This window comes from Orbicella franksi, chromosome 10 (assembly GCF_964199315.1).
Source record: "Orbicella franksi chromosome 10, jaOrbFran1.1, whole genome shotgun sequence".
Taxonomy (NCBI): Eukaryota; Metazoa; Cnidaria; class Anthozoa; order Scleractinia; family Merulinidae; genus Orbicella; species Orbicella franksi.
In genome coordinates this window covers 26,343,785-26,362,121 of record NC_138154.1, presented here as the reverse complement: position 1 = coordinate 26,362,121, position 18,337 = coordinate 26,343,785, and the positions used below count along the sequence as shown (strand labels likewise).

The following is an 18,337-nucleotide window of genomic DNA, read 5'->3' as shown; positions in this document are numbered from 1 at the left end:
AGAAGAAAAAAAAAAATTAATTAATAGATAAAGTTAGGTATCCAGTTTGAAAACCGTTCCCATTTATTTTTCAATCATGGAGTGTTTCTATAATTAAATCTACAACAATAACGTGAGCTTCCTTAAATAGAAATGGAGAGAAGTTTTATTCATTTAAACTACCATTGACAAGGTTCCATTGGCAGTTCAGCCACAATTTGAAAAATCATGACAAAATTCTCTTTTATAAAAACATTGAAATGGTAACAAAACTCTCACCATTTGTGCTTAGACATTTTTAAACGAAAGCTATTTCTTTATGGTTTGTTAGGTTTTTTTTTTTTCAATAATTCTTCGTTCCTTATAAACAACTACCAAAACTGTATAAATTTATCAATTGATAATAGATTATATATGAAAATATGCATGCATATAAAGAAGTCATCTTTACAATAAGAGCGAAATTCATTAAATATTTCAAGCAAGACAAAATTACTGCTACAACTGGAAAAGAGTGATCATTCTACATGTATTTACAAACAAACTACCATTGAAATCACAAATATCAGTCCTGCTGTCAACAACACAGCTTCTGGGTCATTGTTTTCTGTATGGAAAAAAATACTTCCATTAACACACTTCTCAATCTTGCTATGCAAGCATACAGTCTTGATAGGGGAAGACCCAAGTTCTTCAAAAACAGGGAGCTGTGCCAGTTGTGCCAGGATTATCTGGGGCAGATCTAGGGGTTCAGCAGGGGGGGGGGGGGGGGGTTCAGTTGAGGACCTCAATTTTAAGGATGAGGATGCCCTGGACCCCTGTAGGGGGTCCGGTGCATCCCTTAGAAATCTCGCATCCCCTTCTCACACCCACTTCTCAAAAATCTCGCAACCCCTTCTCTAAAATGCTCTATCTGCCCCAGATTATGCACACCTTAGAACCCTAAGGGGATGAGATGGAATCGAAGGCCCTCTTGGAAAATTGAAACATCTAAGTTTACTTGGCTGCTTTTACTTGTATTATTTCCTCCATCTCAGATTTTTGACAGATCATGATCAGATTCCAACCCCCACCACATCTCACCTCTCCCTCCCAAACAAATGCTCTATGAAGTAGTGTCACTGGAATAACAACAATGGAAGAGAGGGTGGTAAAAAGTATCGTTGCAAATATTTGAATTGATGCATGAAATGAGAAAAGACAGTGGCTGCTTTCATCCTTGTGAAAAGTTTGCTGCTAAACAGCCATGAACCGTGATTTGTAGTAACATGTACATGCAGCTACTTGTCATCCATAATTGTCTCAACTTGTACTTTTTGTTTGATAATTGATGGGGTGGAAGATAAAAGGTGCAGGATCAAGAAGTGTGAAATATGCAGTTAACTTTCCGTGAAAGGTGATCTGCATTATGCCACCAAGGGGTGGTGCAAAGGCATATAGGTACTACCTGTAATAACTGACTTACAAGGGGCTCAAGCTCTTTCCTCTCAACAAGGTTAAGCTCAGTGACAAAGTAATAAAAATGCTTGTAACACTGGTTCACGTGTGCTTCCTGGAATGCAACACAAAACAATAAAATTCTATCAAAACGCATCTTAACATCCTTCATAAAAATTTCAGTCCAATCTTTAATATGGACACAAAATGGGACAGAAAAGCTGAGTGTCTGTGTTATGGAGGTGTAAATAACAAAATGAAAAACCAACAAATGGACCAATCAACAGACAAACCAATTGTGTAATAATTATATTCTGACTAAGCTTAGTTTTCACTTTCTTACTTCACACAGATACATGTAATTATTAAATAAATAAAGAATCTTTAAGATCTTGTTCAAAGCTATCTTCAAGTTCTTACAGTGTGCTTCTAAGAGTACTTGGATTCATGGTTGATACTTACAGCTCCTAGAGATTGTATTTTGTCAAAGTGATGGATGTAAACATGAACAAACACTCTGAAAAGTCTTGTTAAGATCTTCTTGGCAGTGGGAAGAAATGTTTTGGGAAAGGGAACATCTGAAAAGGATTAAAAAGGACAGGTCAACTGATTACCTTGTATTTAATACAGTAACTGTAATTATGTGTGGCGCAATTAATGCAACAAAGGGAGACAACTTTATGTTTTTGGACGCATTGCATACCTACATTGTGTCATGCCAGGAAAAGAGCAGAAAATTATGCATGAAAAGACCTCATAGTTACACATACATGTAGCTTTCTGCTCACAATAATTCAAAGGTAAAGAAACAAAGTACTGGTCATCAGGGATGTTGTTAAGGGCCACATATGGACTTATTTCACTGGCTGAAAGAAAACTTAAATCCAGCCATAATCTCTCACAGAACCAAAGACTAATTAAAATGTAAACTCTGGACTGGAGCTGCCTTGAAGGTGTGAAAAGCTGGGTAGGCTTGTTTGAGCCAGTTAAGCTAAGTGTTCTCTAAGCTTAAGGGCCCATTAACCGATTCATGTGCGCGCTCGCGCGCATTGCTAAGGAGGTGAAATTTCACTTCCGGTGACTTACATCAGCCTGAGCGCAGGAAATAAAAACAACTCAAAAACTTGCAAATTCGCTTACATTTTACACGTTTTTCTTTGTGTTTCGCAAAATGCAAAGTAAAAAAGGTACAAACAAAGACAAAATAAGAGAAAGACAGAAAAACAAGAGCAACAGAAAGAGAAAAACTAACTCCGCATGGCTTTGTTTGATCTTACCGAAGTGTGCTGGTAGTGTAAATTGCGCACGCACTGATAGGGTAACTTCCAATAGATATCGGGCGCACTTCTGGTTTCTTTAAATGCTAAAGGAAACGTGGTTTTTCATTAAATTCAGCCTTTTTTGACGAATTTCGATTAAAGCCAACATTGGCAACATAGCTATGCATTCCTTTTTCGAAATCATGCTTTTTTCAGAAAATTACGAATTTTTCAATATTTTGAAATGCTCTCAAAATCTGACCTTTTAGAAATTAAACAAAATCGATGCATAGCGTAATGAGGATTTAAATTAAAACACTACATCAATGAAAAAAATCCCGGGAAAGTAATTTGCCTGGGAGCCTTTGCATTTTTTTCTTTATTAGTCACATGACCATGGGCGTGGCCTGATGACATCATCACTAGTGTTACTGATCAGGAAAAAGTTAAAACACATGAAATAACTCTGAACTAACTAAAAATGATGAGGTTATATGAGACTAAATTTTCCCTAGCAATGGCTCAAAAAGATCGGTTAATGGGCCCTTAACATCCCTGAATTATTCGCTATTTTTTATGCTAACTGCATTACCAAAATGGAATGTGACTACCAGTATTTTAAGTTACTGTCTAATTAATAAAAATTGTGCAGTACCAGAAAATATCCATACTCCCCCCACAGAAGGGATTGGAATTTCCTGGAGGGTGGGGGTTCTCTAAGACCAAAAAATTTAAAGAAATGTATCAAGTTTAATTGGAATTTCCAGAGGGGTGGGGGGGGGGGAGGGTCTCAGAAAAAATCCCTTCTGTGGGGGAGGTATGGATATTTTCTGGAACTACACATTACTGATTTATACATGTCTTTATAGTAGTTGATTGCATTTCAGACTAGGCAGTTAAAACAAACATTCCATTAAAACACAACACACAGTTAGGAATTCCAGTTCATAAGTAGCTGGGAGGAGGATTTTAACTCCAGCACCTTCAGGTTACATGTCCAACATTGTAGGCCAAGCTGCTTCCTGAAGAGACCCTTTGATATCATAATAACATGCCCAATCTGTACCTTTATCAATCGGAAATATGTCCTCATTGTTAATTTGACTTTCAACCCAATCCATCAGCAGGGAGATATACTGTTAAAGTACAAACACACCAAATGTAAACAAACCAAAAAAATAACACGATGAGCAACTTTAAAAATTTTCGGGAGAAAAGACGAAATCCTAAGTGACTTCAAAATATGACAAATGAACTGACAAACAAAAAATTAAAATGAGAATTACCAATTATAGGGGATATGTACATACAATGAGTATGTACATGTCTATCCTTTCGTGTTGTAATCTTGGAGTCATAACTAAGCAGGGACTGAAATGTCCAATTATAGTGACCTTAGTTTATAACAAGGACAGAGACAATAACCCTTACAGATATCATGGACTGGACTAGCAGCATATTTCACCCCTAAGACCTACCTGCAAACTATGTGAAAATTTTCTAATCACTCAGAAAAGAATTTGCAAAGTAAAAGATGAAAAAAAAAAAAAAAAAAAAAAAAAAAAAGAAAATACCCACAGAAAACCAGCATGGAGATGTAATAGAGGTTTTAGAGGAGGTTGCTTGCATAAACAAGGCTCGGCGAAAATTTTGAGCAACTCACACAATCATGGATAATAAGTTTTGATAATTCCATACCTCTTGTGCAGGAACTGATGTTGGTTTCTTGTATCTGTCTCCATCACACCAGTGATACTCGTACCTTAAAGAACAACGTATTCACAATGTCATTAGTTAACACATGTTGATACTGTACACAAAAATATTTTATAATTAACTTATCACTCCCACCCCTCTTCAGTAAAGTACTGGTATACAGTATCAATTGGGGGGAGGGGGGGGGAGGGGGGGTGGGGGAGAGGTAGGACTGCAGGCCTGGCCTCCATCAAAGACAGACACTACTATTGCTATGTTTTTGCATGCTAGTCTATTAATCAGAACATGGATCTTGCATATCAGGTATGTACTTCAATGGATATGCTTAGTCTCAGGAAAAAAATTAAATGCTACTTATACATAGTTAATTAAAACAAACCTCTTTCCTCCAGACATGGTGGGACAGCTCTCCTCTGTGCAGACTTCAGCAATTGCACCATATATCAAGTTAATGCGGTTAAAGAAATCCACAACTGCATTAAATACAGATACAGACGAGTGTAAATTGTGCATGATTCAATTACATTATATTGCAAATTAAGCACCCTGTCTGTAGTGGAATGACTTGTTTTCAAGAGTGGTTTTACTCTATAAGGAAGGGAAAACAAGTCTAGTTTGTTATATGATGTACATGTATATGTCAATGCCAAAATCTCTACATCTCCAACTGATTTACCCTAGTGGGGAGAGAGCAGGGTGGGGAGCTGCAGGGATACACCATAAAATTACAGTAACATTAAGCTCCCTAACTAGGAAAAATCAATTAAAACTCTTAGTTGCCCTTAGGCAGTGTATGTGAGTAAAAAAGACAATGTTTGAAGTCTGACAGGGGTGGACATGTCTGGAAAGAGGGCATCTATTTTTAGGAGGTATTGATCAAACTTCATATTGAAAACCAAAAACATAAAATAAAATAAAATGAAATAAAATAAAATAAAAAATGAAAACCAGAAATCTAACCATGGGCTAACATTGATCAGCAGCAACAGTACAGCTATATGTCAGCCCCAAGGCAAAATCAAATTCAAAAAATCTTAAATACATTTATCCAGAAAGCACTTTAATCGATAAACTGAAACTTATCTTCCTCGCCATCTGTTATCTAAAGGAGCTCGTCAGTGATTTAAATCAGCTTATCTTACAACAGTGGTACAACTACATGAAATCAGATCATTACGAATGCGTACTCTGTACATGTATCTCAAGAAGCTAAGAAAGTAATCAGGCGCCATTTTGTTAACAGGAGTCGGTAAACTTCCCACAGTTGTAATTTAAGACTGGGTGGATTACGTTTTAAGATGTTCAGTCTGATTAGAGAGCTGTGATTTTAATCTTACTGTGCACGGCCACCCAGTCATTGAGATCCTCGTCAGCTGGGAGTTTCACGCATGCTTTCAGATTGATGCCGGAATGAAGCGAGGCCTTGAAAAGGCAAACGACATCAAGAATGTAAGTTAGTTTTACACGGCTTCAGCGCGTCAAAACGATTGATAAAATAATCATGAAGATCGACACAAACTATGAATGGCTGAGTGTATTTAATTTCTATGTTTTATACACGGTACCTTGGACTGCTTGTGTAGTTCGTAACGTAATGTTCCTTCTTCCAACTTCCTTTTCGGACGAAAGGTCTGGAAGATAACACAAAGTCAATGATAGCGACTTTGATAGGCAAATTGTGTAAGGATTCCTACAGATACCTACTTATAAATGTTGTACAACCATACAGTGACAAGCAAAACAAACAATTATCATGCGGAAACGAAGTTAATTTGTCGTACTTCCAACTGTAACAACGGAACAAACAAATCTAGTGGCAGTTTTATCTACCTTGTCCTTTTGAAAGAAGTGAGAAAGACCCTTCGCAGCCATTGAGGAATAATATACTTTGACTTTTCGCATGAAACGGAAGTCCCCTTGACCATATAAAGGCAAGTTCGAATCATCAATCGATTTTAGAAGAAGCCATTCCAATGAAATCGATAAGTCGCCGGCGATAGGATGAGCCAGCGTTCGTGCACGTGACAGTCATGCGCTCAAGTTGGGAAAATAGTGATAGATCGGTGTTGGTTAAGTCTTCGGAGATTCGTACGAAAAACACGTTCATGTTAGCATTAACAGCTTAGATTTTTGATAAGACTAGCTGACAGGATGGCAGAGTATTGGCTTATTTCAGCTCCCGGTGATAAAACACCACAACAAACGTATACAAACCTCAAAGGCAAGATGAGCGGTCTCACTCCGGTCTTCCAACTTCAACTTCCGGAGCTTAAGGTTGGTGATGATCTGATCACATAAATCATAGTATTATTTCAATAAAAAACCTAGCTACGATAACATTAAGTACATTTGTTTCTTTGTAAGCCACAGGCAACTCAAAAACCCTTAATTTTACGCGAGATTTATGATCAAATGTTCTTGTTCTAGAACTCGCAATTCGATAGTTAGTTTACATGATGTAAGCTAATAAGTTGTAGCTTACTCTCTGTGATGGCATTATTCACGAGTTTGTTCTCACTTAGCTTCTCCGTTTGCTTCTGTTTTAAAATGACGTTTGTACTAAACGTTTCATATGAAATTGAACAAGTTTTAACTTTGCTGATCTCGTGGAGTTAAAATATAGTTACATGACTTGTACATTGTACATGTTCAGTGTATGAAAACAACGTAGGCAGTTGCAAAAATAAAGCCTGAAAAACAAAATAAGGCTCCAACAGGCTTCAAACCCATTACCTTTACACTGTGATCCTGGTTCAGTGCTCTACCCACAGAGCTATCATATCCATGGATGGTGAACTAAAGCTAGTGAATGTCATTTTGTATTTGGGCTAAACTACAGAATACCCGGCCACTTATTAGCATCTCATTGAATAAGAATAGCAACTATTGTTATATACCTCGTTCTTGAAAGCACACCGGCACATGTAAATGAAGTGGCTGGGTATTCTGTAATTGCTCCTGTATTTGAACTGCAGGAGAAAATACGTACAATTACAGTAGGCAACATGAGAGGTCATTGCAGATATGAACACAACTTAGGCAGTTATGTAAATAAAGCCTGAAAAAACAGCAAACAACCAAAAACATTCAACCTTGAATTTGAACCCAGGAATTGTTGCACTTGCATTCTGTCCAAGCCTGAATTTATGTTACTTAGCTTTATTTTGATAATTGCCTAACTTGCACTTATAACTGCTACATATGCAAATTTTCTCTCATGGTGTGTTTCCAGTTAGTAGCCTTTATGACATTCCCCCTTTAATTACTAAATAAATAGATCCCACAATTTGGTAGCCTGTGTCACTACCACCCTCCCCGAAAGAAAAAAATGGAGAGAACATCTCTGTGAAGCAGATAGTGGTTCATTTCTATGTTGTAAACAGGACATTTTGCAAAAGTAGTGCAAAGAATGCGACGTTGAAAATTGAATTCATTCTTCATTCATTCTTCGTGATACAAGAATTCAACCCAGCTGAATTTCATGCAAATGCAATTTTGTCCCTGCAACATAACTTTTTCCCCAAAAACATTTTTAGATATTTTATAGTAGTTATATAATCTTACTTAGTTTAGTTTAATATTTATTCCCATTTGCACATTTTCACATTGTTAGTTTGTTTTCTTGGTACACCTGTAAACTAGCTGGTGCATCCTGTAGACTCTGCCTGTCAAGTCTATGGGAAGTACCATTACCATTATGTAAGTGTGCGACCAAGTAAAATAGACCATGTCTATGTCTATATGTCTATATGTCTAAACACGGTCAGTCGCTGTTGCAAAAACTGTCGCTGCGACACATCCCTGCTTCATGTCCTTGTGTCATATCCCCCAGTGTGTACGGGCTTTAACTTCCATGTACTTCTTCAGCAGTACTGTTGTTATTTATTGGCAGGTGGGAACCTTGGATACACTTGTTGGGCTGTCAGATGATCTGGGGAAATTGGATGGATTTGTTGAAAGGTACACATATATGTACACAAAGATACATCAGAAGGTTTTAAAGGATATTATGAAGCTAAACTGGAATTTTTTTTAGAGAGTTGTGAGATTGAAATTATAAAAACCTTCCGTGAGAGGGGTATGGATATTTTCTGTAACAACATATGGTGAAACCTGTTTACAGGACTATAAATTTGATATGATGTTTATATTTTACTAGACAAATAGGGAAGTTCCCAAGCCTGGTGGTAGATTGAAGGGACTTGGGATAGAGGATCTGGGTTAGAGTCCTCACGGCTGGCTATGTCCACTATGTGGTGTTCTTGGGCAAGACACTTATAAATAAATTAATGAGCTTAATACTCTCACAATGCCTCTCACTGCAAAGATGGAAATGATAAGGACCCTTGTCTGGTGAATTTTTTGTAACCCTTACAATGGACTAGAATTCCATCAAGGAGATTACTTAAATATACTCCTTCTACTGTCTACGTGTATATTACAGTTAACTTCATGTTACTTGATTTAGGATGTACTCTGGGATATTTGCACATCTGGCATGACAGGGACTTAACATTGTTTTGTTGTTATTTCCTTATTTGCAGTGTCACTCGAAAGTTAGCTCACTACATGGTTGATGTGTTAGAGGAGCATCAGGTGTGTACTAAGATCTCTTCAGATTAATCACTGTCAGTAGGCTAATACACTCTCTTAATGTCCTCATGTGTAAATTTATGTGACCTAAAATAATAATCATTGTTACTGTTATGTTTAATGTTCATGCACATGAATTTGTGTTGAATATACTCTTTGCTTCTTTCAGGACAGAGTGAGAGAAAATCTGCTTGCAAATGGCCGTAAGTACGATAGACATGCATGTACATGAAGGCTACTGATGCTTGTTTGAAAAGCTAATTTGTAGATGCCAGAATGCACATACATTTGTACCTGTACAGTATTTCACTTTGTAATGTAAAATGGGTTTTCTCGAAATTTGAGATCACTTTGAATGGCACTGTGGCATTACTAATCAAGAAAACTAGTTTAAAAATGAAAACCTAGTGAAAAATTTCAACCAAAATTGTCTTTGATTAATGTCTGTCTTAAAGAAAGGAGGTATGGTGGCCTCATGGTTGGTGCGCTTGTCTCTGGATCGAGTGGTCTAAGTTTGAGCCCTGGACGGGGATATTGTATTGTGTTCTTGGGCAAGACGCTTTACTCTCACAGTGCCTCTTTCCACCCAGGTGTATTATAAATGGGTACCGGCGAATTTAATTCTGGGGGTAACCCTGCAATAGACTAGCATCCCATTCAGGGGAGAGTGGAAATACTCCTAGTCGATTCATGTTATAGAAACCGGAGATAAGCGCTGGCCTGATTGGCCACTTGGCTTGTATGCAGTCTTTACCTTAAAGAAAGTGAGTGTTGTATTATTAAGATTTAATGGAGTGCACAGTCCAAGACTGAAAGACTGTTACAATTTCACAGAGGACCTGTCAAACTTTGTAACCAAGTTTCAGTGGGATTCTGCTAAATATCCCATCAAACAGTCACTGAGGAACTTGACAGAAATCATCAGCAAGGTATGCAGAAATTATTGAACATTCTTACAGCTGTATGTCAATACTCTTCAGTGGAAACATTCACAGTAGACTGTGAAGGCCTGTGCCTCATCAAACTGAGTTAATTTTCTTAATTGTACTGGCTTCTTCCTTCATTAGTCACCAAGTAGACTGGGAACTTTACTGTAAAACGTGGTGAAATTCTAAGTGGTAGCAATTTAAACTGTTCCTTTGCTCTCTACATGTTTCCGTCAATGCCACTGTAATTATGGACTGAAATAAAATAGTTACATGTCTACATGTCTTTATGTCAATGTTTTCTGTACATGCCTAACAATGCAGTCTGTAAAAATCTTGATTTCATATGCTTAAATTCTAATTTGGTTAATGCATTTTTGTGACTGATTTTATCATTTTACAATGTAGCAAGTGACACAGATTGAGCATGACCTGAAGACCAAGGCATCTACGTACAACACAATCAGAGGCACTCTGGCTTCCTTGGAGAGAAAAGCTACGTAAGTCTATCATGTAATGCAGAATTTAGCTTTCATGAGCACTCGACCCCTACAGATACACAATCTATCAAATGAACGCAACCACACAAAAACAGATATTCTTACAGGTACTTAAAATAATTATTATTTTAAGTACCTGTAAGAATATCTGTTTTTGTGTGGTTGCATTCATTTGATAGATTGTGCATCTGTATAGGAGTGCTCATGAATGCTACCTTTTCTGTTGAAAAGAAATAAAGTATAGAGATGAAGGCAAGGACACTAAGGAAAAATTGGGCTACTTTTTGTTTGTTTGCTCATTGAATCTGTGGTATTCTCGGTGTACTTAGTCCTCAGTTATTTACTAATGGAAACATTTTTTTTTTTGCCATAGGGGAAGCCTTCTCACAAGAAATCTTGGTGACCTGGTGAAAAAGGAAGATTTTGTTTTGGACTCTGAATACCTCACCACTCAGTTAGTGGTTGTCCCAAGGTACATGCATGTCACTTGCTCTTAGAAAAAACAAGTTTCTCTTTTCATTTCTTTGTTAATCATTTATATGTGGACCATTTTAATCCAGTGTGAGACTGATCTACATGTTGTCCATAGTTTCTTGTCTGATAAAAATGTAAGACAGTATTAACTGTGTTAAGTATAACTGTACTAGGCTTTTATCGTTTAATTCTGATGTCACACTACACGTACTTACTGTCAGTAACACTGGTTTAATGTTGCCACATGATATAGGGCCCTGTACAGTGAATGGCAGAAGGCATATTGGAAACTAACAGATATGGTTGTTCCGGAATCATCACGGTTGGTATAGGTTACTCTTACCATGTAAATCATTTATTTGAAAGAAATCAATTATAAATCAAACTTGAACATAAAATGAAATTTAAATCATGATCAAGTTATGCCTTCACTATCCTTGTAGTTATACTGTTGTTGCATCAATTGATTTTCATTATTTTGCCTTCACTGCCCAAGCAAACACTCTCAAAGGTTATGAGGCATGGGCACATTGGTCTGCCAGGACCAAGATGTTTTTTTGACACAATAAGGTTCCAGCAAAGTGGATAAAAGATACATCAAAAAATATCTTACATGATTGTGCCAAAGCTGGACACATAAACCCAAAAACCTCTTATGAGGAAAAATAGGGACTGTGTACCCCCAGCCAAACGCAGTGGCACCACCTTTGGGGTTTTAAGGTTGATATATAAACAACAGAATGCAAGATAAATCAGATAACGCTATTCACACAACGCTAAAACAAACAAAATAAACCTTATCCTAAAGTGAAGAATTTTAAAGAATTTTAAAGAAAGCTTATCTTCTATCTTTACGTAACCGCAGACTCCAAGATATTGCTATCTTTAGTTAATGTTTAAGACTAAGAACAATTTGGTTCCAACATATATTTCAGAACTATTTAGTTGTAACATGAGTAATTATAGCCTTAGGAATAAAGACCATTTTTCCATGCCTACAATAGATAGAATACCATTACCTCTGGGAGACACAGTTAAGATATATGGGTCCGTTTATTTGGTCTAAGCTCCCAAAATCTACTAACATGATTGAAACCTTGTATGCCTCTAAAAGTAAAGTGAGAAAGTTAGACCTTAGAAATGTTTTAAGTAATAATTGCAAGGATTGTCATTTATTTGATCTAATTAGTTGTTATCATACTTGTGGTAGATCCTGCAAAAATACTGGGAGGGACTTTTATTCATTTTAGAATTTGTATTTAATAATGTATCTTTTAGATAGATTATCTTTAGATTTGATATTGTATGTAATAATATTTTTAGATAGGTGTCCTTAATTAGTTTCTGTAATGAAGCTAGAACGAAAGACATTTTTAAATAAAATAAAAAAGTGCTAGTGGCAAAGCTGACCGTAGAATGTCACAAGTTTCTCAACTGTCTCTTTTTGCAAATGTACTAACCATGAGCCTTCTCTGCTTGATTTCGTCACAATACTAATTCATGTCAACACCAATTATCACAAATGACATGTTTTATGTTGTTGTTTTGTAGATTAGTTTTTGAAGATAATGAACACGGTTTGTTTACTGTCACCTTGTTCAAGAAAGTGGTGGATGAGTTCAAACTTCATGCAAGAGACAAGAAGTAAGTTGCATTGATGGTCCAAGAAGTCAGAGTTAATGAATCACTTTATTTATGTACTTTTAACACTACAGTACAACTCGGTTACAAGTGGTCTAACAGTTAATACATTGGACTTGAGGTTCAATCATGGGGCCTGTTCTTGAAGGTTCCGAAACGTTTTCACACCCGGAAAGCAAAAGCAAAATCTCAAATCTTATGATTACAGAGCTGTTTTATTCACTTATTCTTAAAATGAACAGAGGTTCCCTTCATACAAGAAGTTTCAGGCGTATGCACTTCTCCGTTTTTAGATACAGATGAACTAAAAATTTATAAAAATGGCTTTACTGGCCTGAAAAGTTTCTGCGGCTTTCGAGAAATGGGCCCCTGGTTTCTTCATTGTGTTGTGCAATTGGTGAACTGCTTAGGGTCACCGGACAAGATATACTTGTCTGGGAGGGGGCTCTATTGGACTAGCATCCCATCCACAATGTACATGTAGTGAGGACTAGAAATACTCTTAGTAGCCTGTATCACAGCCGCCTTCAGTGAAAGAAAAAGATTGGAAATTATCAACAGCAACACACAGATGATCTCTCCGATTTTCTTGTATGGCGAGGGCAGCTGTGACACAGGCTCTACTGTTAGACTTGTTTGATTAAAGGTTGGATAATGCTATACACTACTTGTATCTGGCGGCTAGCGTGCGCACAACTGCAGTTTTGTATTTTGTTAATAAAAGATAAAAACAGTTTGTATAGTGTATAGAACTACTGATACTCCTGGGTTCAAACCATTTACTGTGAAAAGATAAAAACTTCAAATCTCGTTGAAGAAATTCAATCTACAGTGTAGTATGTTTACAACTGGATGGTGGTGTGGTATTTCCAGTGAAAAAACTTGTTATCCAACCTTTTAACGGCTCGACCCTGGTCACTTGTTCATACTACAGCTTGTTAGATCACCAAAGCCTAAGCCATGTGTTAAAAAGTCGCAAACATTAGATACAAAGCAGTGCTAAGTACATGTACACTGGTGAATTCCACATGTCTAAAATATCAAATTTAACCCTTTCCTCCTATAATAGGGATTAATAATAATAATGATAATAATAATAGGGAAAACAGTCCACTGGTATCACAAAGGTTTTGAGTTAAAAAGTTTTTCTTGCTTTCTTCCGAAGGTAAAACTTTCAAATAGCCTTTTTCAGAGTTACCATGTCAAAGCAGAATCTCTCTGTGCATTTTATGTTTACTTTATGATTTTTGTGTGTTCTCTGTTTTGAAGTTTATCTTGTTATTTTTTTTAGGTTTTTAGTTCGTGAGTTTGTATATGATGAACAGGCTCTGGAAGCAGGAAAAAACGAAATCACAAAACTGGAATCCGACAGGAAAAAACAATTTGTAAGTTAAAATAAGTTTCCTCTGTTGATAATAATATTTGTCAGATATTTTGGATTGTGAATTGGTTGATCTTAGTAACAGTAAACATTTCGCCAAATCACAACACCGTAAACTCCCCGCGTCTGGCAACACAGAGCGCGGTAAAAGAAAAGTAACTAATGATTGATTGTTTTGTTCTTTAACCCGATTGGTCGTGTAGATGACAGCTTCTCTCTAATTGGTTCGACCGCATTCCACGTGATTTACCAAACAAACTGGTTCACTTTATCTATCATTTGGAAGTGACCTGAAATGCAATAAAGTGTGTTACATTTTGTATATCATTTAACTCATAAATTTTTTTTATTTGAATTCCATTTCAGGGTCCTCTCGTGAGGTGGCTAAGAGTGAACTTTAGTGATTCATTCATTGCGTGGATTCATGTCAAGGTACAGAGTTTTTACCAAATTACACTTGCCAGTTAATCGTTCGGCTGGAGTTTGTGAACAAGTTCATACAATTTGAAAAAAGTGTCATTTTCTCGTGCTGCTGTTACATTGTAAGAAATTAATTTCCTCATTTTATTTGTTCAGGCCCTTCGTGTGTTTGTGGAGTCAGTGTTAAGGTAAGCTCGAATTCAAATGTTGAATCTTCTAAATCAATTTTAGTATATGGCTGGTTTGCAGTGTCACGCCATCAAAAATAAAAATCATAATCATTCAATAAACTAAGTCAAGAAGCTGGGATATGAAATATGATTGATATATAAACAACCTCGCCAAGATTTAGGTCTGTGCAGTTTTTCATTCTCTCGTTTTTCGGAGAAGTGTTTCACTCAAATTTATAGAGCTTTGTATGAAGTCGCCATGTTTGTGCCCCTCGGAGGGACACGAACATGGCGGCCGTAAAGTAACAGAAACATCTGTCGTCGAGTTTCGCTATTGAAACGAAAAGTTATTACTCTGTAGCTCTGACACATTGAAATTAATACTTCTGCTAGAGCAACAACTGTTTAGTTAGCAAAAACTTGAGCAATAACTCAACTTTTTTGACTACTCGAGAGCCTTATCGGGCCGCCATTTTAATGTCACACAACGCATAAACTTGGAAATTCAAACGTGCTCTATTACATAATGAGAACCCTGTCGAGCTGAAACGCTGCAAAACATCAAGTTATTAGAGGGTCTTACATCTGATGAAACTAAAACTTCAGAAGGATTGGTAATTTCTTATTTTGGAAAATGATGACGTCACATGAAAAGCGGCAATAGGCCACATTCGATATATTAAAATTCAGTTTGATAGTCAGGCCTAGACGACACAAACAAAAGAAATGAATAAACTTGTTCATTCAATTTCCTTTGTTTGTGTCCTCTAAGCCTCGCTGCAATGTTGACTCGAAAGTGGTCTAATGTTTGCACTATTACTGCGCGCTAAATAGAATGACGTGCTACGCACACTCTGGTTGCCACTCTGATTGCTCTTGTTTAGTTATTTTCGCGCTCGCAAAAAACAGCCAATCAGAGATGCTTGGCAGATACGTAATCAGTATGGAATTTTTTGGGTCCAGTTTTACGCGTGTTGGACTTCCATTATTGTGGTGATGCAAACTATGCAATAAGCTCTAAATTTTTCTTTTTTTTACAGATATGGCCTCCCGGTAAACTTCCAAGCTATGCTTCTAGAGGTATAAAATGTACAATTTTACTTCATATTAATGCAGATGAAAAATCCAGCAAAATAGCACATTTTATGTTACCTTTATTACGATTCACGATCGTGTGAGTGTTGCGTGACCTAGTAGACGTTGCTTGCACACTTTGCGCGTGACTATTTGATTATTTGACATGCACGGAGTACTTTTACGCCCTTAAGGCACAGAGCACATCATTAAAGCTTTCCGAAGCTGGGTCGTGCCGGTCTTCCGGCACTTGCTGGTCATTTTAAAGATATTATTTGAGTCAACGCAAACACAGTTGAGCCAAAATGGCAACAATGGACCCTCCCAGTCAAATAAAATTTGTTATTCTTGAAGCCTGCTTCAAGATTCTCGCCAGCAACATCACATTACATCACTAGGATTTATTGATGTTTTCTCTACCCTCGCAGCCTTCCAAGAAGTCACATAAGAAGATAAAAGACATGCTCGACTCGTGTTATCAGCATCTTGATAACCAAGGCTTTAGTTCCACCATGTATGACGCTCACGTATGTATTACTTTTAATTGTTTGTACTTTCTTAACGAACAACGAAGTACCCCTGTGCTTGTAAAGTACAGCAAATGAGACATAAAGTAGAGGCTGCATCAAACGAACTGGCAACAGGAGTCAGTGAGGGTAGATCATAAAATTTGGTCAGGAGCTTTCTTCCGGAATCTCAGTTACTCTCAGTGCGGTGAAACGAGCTGAGAGTACACAAGATATGCCATTATCATTCGATGCATTTTTTCTTTCTTTTCATTGGCCCAGAGCCCACCACATGACATGCAAATAATTGTCTACAAATAATGGTCTGTTCATGCGCAAACCGTCTAATTGTGTTTTGCTGAAAATACCATATCCTACTTATGCGTAATTGTAACCACGCTCTTAATTTAGCAATAGCAAATCGCTTCCCTGAGCTGTCAGAGAGATTTAATATATGAAAACAAACTTGGTGATCAAATGATAAAACAATTATTGAACTCGGTTGTCGTAAAATATCGTGATTTGTCAGTGTCTCGCAGTTCAATTATTTTCCTCAGCCGTCGACTTCGGCAAATAATTGATCTGCTCGCCACTGACAAATCACGATGTTTTGCTCAACTTCGTGTCCAGTAATTGTCAATTATTTGCCTGTCAAGAAATTGGAAGGCGCGCTAGTCTTAGACTCAGCGGTTACTCTCTTTACGTATTTTTCGAAATCGTTATTTAACTCGAACGCATGCGCACAATAAAACCGGAACTGGGTTTTATTTTTCATCGTCCACGGATGAAAAACGGAGCAAGTTAGACTTGAAGACTTCTCTCAAGGGTGCACTGTTATATCAGCAGCAAAAAGAAGTGGTTTTAGTGACTTACCAGACTCGAATGTCAAGCAGTTTGTCATAAGAGGAGGCAGAATGGCCGAGTGATTATGGCAGCGGACTTGAAATCCGAAGTCAGTCGTGGGTTTATGTCCCACTCGGATCACTAAGCTGGAGTTGTTTCTCGGTAGACTGCAGTTTCAACTCCCCGGTCATGCTTTTAAATAGCCAAGCGGTGTACCTCACGCCAGTTGGGATTTTTGGAATGTAACTGTTTCTTTCAGTTTAAAGGAGCTCAGTCACGGTATTTTGAGTTATTTGGGCCACGTACAAAATTACCTTTAAATGGTAGGAAACCTGAAAATAGCAGTTTAATAAGATAGAAAAGCACCAAAGAGGTAATGGTAAACCATAAGGAACAAGGATGGCCAAGGATGGAGAAGATTGACACGGATTTCAAATGACGAATTTGAAAAATTGAGGCGTAACTTTTCAATATGCGTAAACCGTGACTGAGCCCCTTTAAGTGGCATGCCTGTGAACTACATGTAGCCAGGTGTAGTTAAGAGCATTGACCCCACTGTAAACAACAGCATTTGAGCACATATTTTTTTAACATTATTGGCTTCTAACCCGATGCTTGTTTTTTTCTTCTTCTTACAGAATCTCGACATCCCAGGGCTCAGTTTGTCTCAGCAAGAATATTATCCGTACGTTTTCTATCAAATAAAATTAGACCTAATTGAACGGTAGAGAAAGACAGAGAATAGATGATGAACGTTTTAATATGAATTAATTAATTTCAGGCAAATTTCACACGGGATGTCAATTGTAATTTTTATTATACAGCGAGAGACTGACTGTTTGGCTCGTGGGAAATGGTTCTCAGATAATTTGTCAGTTCGGTTAAGTGATGTTGACAATACTAATCTACCTGCAGAATTATACTAAGATAATATTGAAGTGTAAATACAATAACGAGATAAGTGAGCGAGATTGTCTTCTCGTTTGCCGCTAACTGCGGTTGGATTGATCTAGTCTGTGTACATTTTATCGATCAGTATTCTACATAAAAAATGCTTCTACTTCCTTTTCTGTTTTTGTTCATACAAAAATGGTGATGATGCATTGTTGTAAAAGACAGTTGATGAAAATGAAGTTTGTGGATTACCTGGATTCTCACAACTGACGGTCAAGCAAATGTATAACAGTGAATGAGGGAAATTAGAATTTCAGTATTTTTTTTCCATCGGCGCGTAAACATTCATACAACATTTAGAAAGTCGTTTTGCATGATCGTTCTCCAGATATCTCAATAGGTAGCACTGGCCGGGACTTATGTCCATCCTCTTCTTGATAATTTAGTAATTTATCAGCATGTAAGGTCATGCATATTTTAGCGACGTGAGTATGAAATAAAATTGATAAGTAGACGAGTAAGAA

General features: G+C 37.1%; 2 protein-coding genes across 3 annotated transcripts; one reads left to right on the top strand and one right to left on the bottom strand.

Moving 5' to 3' along the window:
- Positions 1 to 40: 40 nt before the first annotated feature.
- Positions 41 to 6,371, bottom strand: LOC145501886 (MOB kinase activator-like 3). 2 transcript variants are annotated; one of them, XM_081481277.1, is made up of 9 exons: positions 6,222 to 6,371; positions 5,957 to 6,022; positions 5,729 to 5,813; positions 4,771 to 4,864; positions 4,374 to 4,437; positions 3,742 to 3,811; positions 1,879 to 1,994; positions 1,445 to 1,531; positions 41 to 586 (listed from the first exon to the last, which is right to left on the bottom strand). In XM_081481277.1, exons 1-9 carry the CDS (start codon positions 6,291 to 6,293, stop codon positions 557 to 559), a joined length of 684 nt encoding a protein of 227 aa, XP_081337403.1. In that variant the 5' UTR covers positions 6,294 to 6,371; the 3' UTR covers positions 41 to 556. The 2 variants fall into 2 exon arrangements, with proteins under 2 accessions (XP_081337403.1, XP_081337402.1); XM_081481276.1 differs by lacking the exon at positions 41 to 586 and having other exon boundaries at positions 745 to 1,531; positions 6,222 to 6,303.
- Positions 6,372 to 6,542: 171 nt separating this feature from the next.
- On the top strand, positions 6,543 to 18,337 carry LOC145501873 (V-type proton ATPase subunit C 1-B-like). Its single transcript, XM_081481260.1, has 15 exons — positions 6,543 to 6,665; positions 8,284 to 8,351; positions 8,936 to 8,987; positions 9,154 to 9,187; positions 9,819 to 9,913; positions 10,319 to 10,410; positions 10,784 to 10,882; positions 11,138 to 11,206; positions 12,436 to 12,528; positions 13,817 to 13,910; positions 14,273 to 14,338; positions 14,483 to 14,514; positions 15,537 to 15,576; positions 15,999 to 16,097; positions 17,558 to 18,337. The coding sequence occupies exons 1-15, from the start codon at positions 6,543 to 6,545 to the stop codon at positions 17,645 to 17,647; spliced, it is 1,146 nt and encodes a 381-aa protein (XP_081337386.1). The 3' UTR covers positions 17,648 to 18,337.